The 6,280-nt window shown below is 48.4% G+C and overlaps 1 protein-coding gene across 2 annotated transcripts in view; it reads right to left on the bottom strand.

Moving 5' to 3' along the window:
- Window positions 1–5,063, bottom strand: part of Lamb1 (laminin subunit beta 1) — a 66,200-nt gene extending 61,137 nt beyond the window's left edge. The window contains exons 1-4 of one of the 2 annotated variants that reach the window (XM_031357366.1): window positions 4,967–5,043; window positions 4,724–4,845; window positions 3,390–3,565; window positions 924–1,059 (exon numbers count right to left, since the gene is read on the bottom strand). In XM_031357366.1, coding sequence (XP_031213226.1) covers window positions 924–1,059; window positions 3,390–3,565; window positions 4,724–4,760 — 349 coding nt within the window. In that variant the 5' untranslated portion in view covers window positions 4,761–4,845; window positions 4,967–5,043. Of the gene's footprint in view, window positions 1–923; window positions 1,060–3,389; window positions 3,566–4,723 lie in introns of both variants that reach the window. The other variant, XM_031357365.1, reaches the window with a different exon arrangement.
- Window positions 5,064–6,280: the final 1,217 nt, after the last annotated feature.

The following is a 6,280-nucleotide window of genomic DNA, read 5'->3' as shown; positions in this document are numbered from 1 at the left end:
GTAAGTGCCAGCCTGTCTCCGAAGATACAGGATACATAATGAGGAGATCTAGCTGTTTCCAGGTTGTTTATGGCCAAGCTTACGTTCAGCACAAGGACTCTTGTAATTTTTTTTTTTTTAAAAAAAGGATGTAATGAAGTCCAGCATGCTCGGCAGTGTATACCTGTACTCTCAGGTTGTGAATCCAATTTTGAGACTGAGGTAGGAGGGTTTCAAGTTTGAAGCCAACCTGTATTTTATATAAAGCAACATGTTGTTCAAAAAAAAAAAAAAAAACCAACTAAGATCCATGTTATATAGTTAAGTAACTAAAACACCAACTGTACCTTTATTCCCTAGATTTCACACAGCCTTGGTTTTACAGTGACATTACCATATCTGATTGTTTGATCTGCTTAGGCTGCATTCACACCACTGCTAAACAAGGAAGCAGGCTGCTCAGTCTTGTCAAGGCTCTTATTTTATGGGACTATCAGTAGTTTCAGGAATCTACTGTGGCTGGAAGGTGGGGGAGGGGCTATACATTTTTTTTTTTTTTTGTTACTCACCTCCTTCCTTGAGGGCTGGTAACAACAACAACACAAAAAAGGTGCTGTGCTATGTTCTGTGACAGGCCTGAGGTATGTAGCCTTCCCGTGCTCTGTCCTGACTCCCTTCAGCCACACTCACTCCCCAGAAGCCCCCTCAGGGTGAGGCCTACACACACGCCTTTGGTCTCCCATCAAAGGCTGCTTCCTGACAGGGCACAAACTTCAGGAAGGAGGTCACATTTAACTGAGCAACCTGAGTGCTCCAGACAGTAATTCTGTCACGGGCTCTCATCAGAGAACCAAGAAGCAAACCATAGTCACAAATACCCATGTGAACTTCTTCCCAGTTCCCAGACACACTCCATGGAACTTGTTCCCACACGTATCACATACCATTTTCGGATTGCCACCAAATTTTAAGGCGGTTTGGAGCAAACGTTGTGACCACATTTTCAATGAGATGGCTGTCAGGATTGTGGGTCTCATGATAAGGATCTCGGGAATCGCATATGAAGCATTTCTTGTCCTCCTGAAGACATAACAGTTGCATGAGTCCATGAAACAATGTCATTAAAAAAAATAAAAAAATCATGAAGTCACAGAACAGAAGACAGACGACCACCTTCAAGAAAGATGAGTGTGGAAAAATTATATGCTGTATAGCCTATTTCTCACTTTTAAACTTACTGAACTGTCTAAAATGCTCCAGAAAAACTGTTTCCTCTTTTCCTGCAACTTAAGACCAAGAGTAAAATAGGACATTGTTTCCATAAGCTACTAATTTAGTCAAAATTAAATGTCTCGGCTTACGTCTTGATCTCTGTGTGCAGCTTACTCAGAAGTCAAATGCAAAAGAAGCATCAGAGAGCTTCTGCTGACTTAACGAAAACTGAAAGGAAAGGAAAACAAACAGACAAAACAACAAAAAACAAAAGAACAGAAAACAATTCCTGATTTTCTAAAGCCTATGTGAAGCAGGAACCAAGGATGAGCCAAGGCATCCTGAGGCCTTGGGAGCCAGGCTCTTAGTTTCTGGTTTGTCCAAGGATGGGGTATGGGGAGCAGGCTAACCTGAAAACTGCTCAGAGTATCTGGGGCAGGAAGTCCTATGCTGGGATCACTATACACTGTAAACGGAGGACACTTCTGAGGATCCCACATGAGCACAGGCTAGAATGAGGACAGACTTTGGTTTCCACAGAAGTCAATTCATTTCTTGTTTTCTCTTCTTTTTTTCTAAATGGCAGCCACAGCCACTCCAGGGTAAGATCTCTCCTCTCCACAGCATGTCACAGTGGACCTTAAACAACACTTAAGGGCTTCTGTTCCCATATGGAGCTTGGCTCTGTGCCTAAATTTTCTGGAATAAAGATTATTTTTACATCTACAAATGATGTGAAGAATGAATGAGATAGCTATAGACCAATACACATCTTATAAACATAATTTGGTCAGAGGTGATATAACGTCAATATAGACTGTACTTTAACATTTGTATTTATTTAATTAACTTCTCACCAAAAGATGATTCGAGGATGGGGGGGCAGGGGACAGGACAGGATGGGGGGGCAGTCAGGGAGGGGTCACAAAGGGATCAGAACTGCAGTACCATGTCTTCATTCTCTCCTCCTCATGTTTCACAGAGAAGGAAGATCTCGAGATCCCAGACAAGCATTCTACAGTGCCACAGAGAATCATACAAACCAGGGAGGCTGGCTCTACTTGCTTTTAAGTTTTCACTGTGGACAAAGCTGATCTCAGGATCCGGTGATTCACTGACAGAGCACCCTGACCTCTGAAGTAAATGTTAGCAAGACATTTTAGGAGAAATTAAGATGCTAATATTAGAAAAGGTAACATGAATTGCCTTCATTAACTTGTAGTCAAGGAAACTAGTTCTGAAGAACAATTACCAGAACTACAAAAAAAAAAAGTTTAATTATAGCCTCCCTTCTAATCAGGAGGAAGCAGTCTAGACAGCTCTGTATAAACCTGGAAGCAAATGAGTGGGATCCACTGGGCCACACTGTGACTCCATTGCAGTACATGTACAAAGCCCAGTTACCCACAAGCACGGGTGAGCTGAAAGGCTTTGCATGCAGTCCTTGGAAGTTGCCCTACACGTGAGACTAACACTTGTTACTGTCCAAAGGCCCCATTCCCTTTCCAGCCTCTTTTTTATTTTTCCCCAGAGAGTGGGGTAGAGGGTGTTGGGGGGTAGGGGTGGAGATAAGCCTGAACAAAAAGACTTTGCTTCAGGATACTGTATGACTTTTTCCCTCACATTAGCTCTTAACTAAATATGGCCAATGAAACCTAAAACCTGAGACCACTTTTAGAAGCATACGATGCTCAGAAATTTCATTTCAGTCTTCCACTACGACGATGCCATGACAACCCTGGCATTTCTCAACAAGGAAGTATGTCTGATCCTGACTGAATCATCTCTAAAAAGACTTCAGTGCTTGGAGCATTCGTATACTCAAGTGAAAGATGGAAAACCCAACACCAACCATCAAAGAGGACTGGACCATCTTCAACACACAATTTCAAAAGGGTTTGAACCAACAGTATAAAAAACAAAACACTAGGGACCCTACAGGGCACAGGACAGGCTGCTCATCTGCAGCCCGGGCTTCCCCTACCAATGTTGGTGTTAGGTGGCAGGAAATGTTTGGTGGATTCGACTGTGCATTTGGAGACTGGGACGACAGGGTGAGCTACTGGCTTAATCCCAGGCTGCTGGTTGTACTTCCTATCTGGACTGACAGCAGGATGTGGAGTCTCCTGGGCAAGCCCCTTTGATAGGCCAGGAGGAGGAGGATGCAGTTCACAACGCATTCACTAGTCTCGCCTCACCTGCAGGTGGCTGACAATACAGTAGGGCTCTGGTTTGTGCAGTCCGCATGTTGAGGTCACGGAGAGCTTTTGCGCTCGGCCAATGAGAAGGTCGCCAGTGGCAGGATAGCAGCTGCCTTCCGCGCAACCATAGCTGAATTCAGGTACCTGAGCGCACACTCGGGTGCCCCATAGGGCTACAGAAGAGAAAATCAACAAGGTTAGGAGGAAGGAAAAAGAAAGCAACGGACAAGCCAGAGCAATAGAAAAACAGCAGGAAGCGCAGACAGAGAGGACTCATGAGAAAGGAGAATACATAGAAAAAGCACAGGGGAGAGATAAGCGCAGAAGAGGCCTGGAAAGGAGGGTCAAGGAGAGTCGGGTGAGGATGATAAAAAAAAAACAAAAAACAAAAAACCAAAAACCCAGACTCGTCATTAGGTTTGACTAGCAGTTAGCTGAGCGCAGCACCGAGGAAATCCAACTGACTCTTTTGTCTACTCTGATCTGCCCCAGCCTAGTAGAGCCCTTCTATGAAAGGTGGACGAAGTGACCCAGTCACTTCGAAGTGCCTGGACCAGGGCGCACTGAGGTTGACCCTGCCACGCGCTGCACACCCGCTAATGAAAACCCGCGTGCACAGGGCAGTGCGCGCATCCTCTGTGTGAGTGTGGGAAATCTGTGGACGTGGGGGGGGGGGGGGTGCGCACAAAAATATGTCCGCGTGCACGCGCCAGGGTCACCGGCGATCGAGCCGGGGTGAGGCACCGGGTTTGCCACAGAAGCTAATTCCCTGAGCTAGAGACGGCTGGTGTGTCTCTGTAGCTCTGTAGTGGCTTCAACGTTTCGCCATTCCAGCAAAGCACCCGGCCCAACTGTTCATGGTGCCACCCCGAGACAAACAAGGGTGGTTAATTAAAGCCACATGGCTCCAATCTGTTCCCAAGTCGAAGCCTGCTCTAGGCTCCGACACTTTTGTGCGTAATTGGTTTTTCCAGGACTCTCCGCAGCCTGCCCAGCCACACCAGGGACCAAGCCTTCCGCGGTGGGGAAACGGCGTTTAACTGGTAAAAGGTGCAAAGCCCTGGAGCGATCACCTCGGAAACCTGCAGGAGCGCGAGCTCTGTGCGCCGAACCCAGGGGTTGCGGGTCCGCGGAGCTCCGCGTGCGCGGTCCCCGGCCACCACCGAGGCGAGAGCGGTGGCGATCGATCCCACGGCGTCATTTCTAACCACTCTCCCCCACCCCGACCCCCCATGACTCCCTTCAAAGCGGGGGGTGGGGGGCAAACCGGCTTGAGGATTTTCTTCCCTAACGCCGGAGCACACCCCTCCCCCCAACCCTTATTGAGTTACCTAGGACACCAAAGGCGAACACCTGGAGCAGCCCCATGTCCAGTCCTTGCAGCCGAGGGGTCGCGACACGGGAAGGAGGACGCGGCAGGCAAGCTGCCTGTCTTTTCTTCGTGTCTTCCTTTCTGGAGAGGTAGAGGGGGAAAAAGGCAAATGTTGGGAGAGAGGAGAGGGGCCCTTCCATTTCCTGCCGCTCCCACGGAAGCGGGGGCTGGGCCCAGGAAGGGGGTCAAGTCGCTTAGCTACTTTGTTCTCTTCACCCTGCCGGGCGAGCGCTCTAGCTGCTCCTGGCAGCCCACCGGCCCAAAGAAGGGAATTAGAAAGTTTCGCCTAGGGAGGAACCTAGGGAGGCGTCTCTGCTCATGCGCACATGGAGAGCGGGGGCGGAGGACAGAAAGTTGGCTGGGGGTGGGGGTTGAGGTCCAGGTCCCACCTCCCCAGGCGCCTCTTTTGTTTTAAGGCAGCCTCTGTTGAAGTTGTATGGTATTGGTACTTGAGTTCCCAGCGTGGGCTGGCGAGTCCATTTCTGGGCGCGCTTCCCGAGGGGAGCAAGTTGGGGAGGGATGCGTCGGGGCTGGTCCCGGAGGTAGGTGTGTAGATCGGCCAGCAAAGGGGGCCGGTAGGACCTACCGCGGACTCATACATTTACGTTTATTAGTAGTGAGTCAGTCACGCAGTGTGCCCAAGGCTAGGAACTCTGGCAACTAGCGCTGGAGGGAGGTGAGCTAGGTTAAGCCCTTAGAAAGAGGGTCAACCTGTCTGGTTCTTAGGAACTTGAGCTCCTATAAGCATCCTTACACCACATCTCAAGATCAAAGAGACAGAGCTTTGCGTGGATGGGTGCTATATGTGTGGTGTCTTCATATTTCATAGGAAGGACACCACTGGCTGCACATTATTTGTACACGAATTTATTCGGGACGTACCTATAGTCTCTGGTACCCAGCGAGTTATGGCTCTGAATTCTCTTCTGTTCAGATATACACAAAATAACCTGTGTTACCTGACCCCAAGTAATACCTTTTCCCACCTCGCGATGGAAGGGTTGACACAGCCAGAAGTTGGAGATTTTTGATGAGACAACCCTTCTCCACACTACAAAGACAATCCTGCATGTAACTCCACCTTAAGCACGTAGGCAGGGGAGATGAGGGGCTCTTAGAGAGCCCCTCACAGCAATGCAAGGTTAAGTGGGAGTAAACAGAAAGGAAAAAGAGGTTTGGGGACCAGACCCCAAACCTTTGTTAAGAGCCCAATTTGACTGCCTTAAAGTGTTCCTTAGTCTGACCCTGGAAAGGTTCAGTCAGTTGTTAGACCAGTCAGATTTGATTGCTTTCCAGCAAGGAGAAGGGATTAAGTGGCTGATTGGTCAGTTTTTAACTCAGCTGAAATGAAATTGGGCCTAGGGAAGTTTATAATCATTAGACCACAGAGTACGCTGGTCTTCGAGTTTAGAAGTGTTAGTTAATTATTCTCCAAATCAGCACTTGCCCTGATGCAGTGTCTCCAGTATCTGCCCACGGATGCTTGGGACTCCTGGAGGCTTGGCTGCACAGCCTG

This window comes from Mastomys coucha, unplaced genomic scaffold (genome assembly GCF_008632895.1).
Source record: "Mastomys coucha isolate ucsf_1 unplaced genomic scaffold, UCSF_Mcou_1 pScaffold6, whole genome shotgun sequence".
In the NCBI taxonomy this organism is placed as follows: Eukaryota; Metazoa; Chordata; class Mammalia; order Rodentia; family Muridae; genus Mastomys; species Mastomys coucha.
Note: the sequence above shows the minus strand (reverse complement) of the source record. Positions and strands in the feature narration are given on the sequence as shown.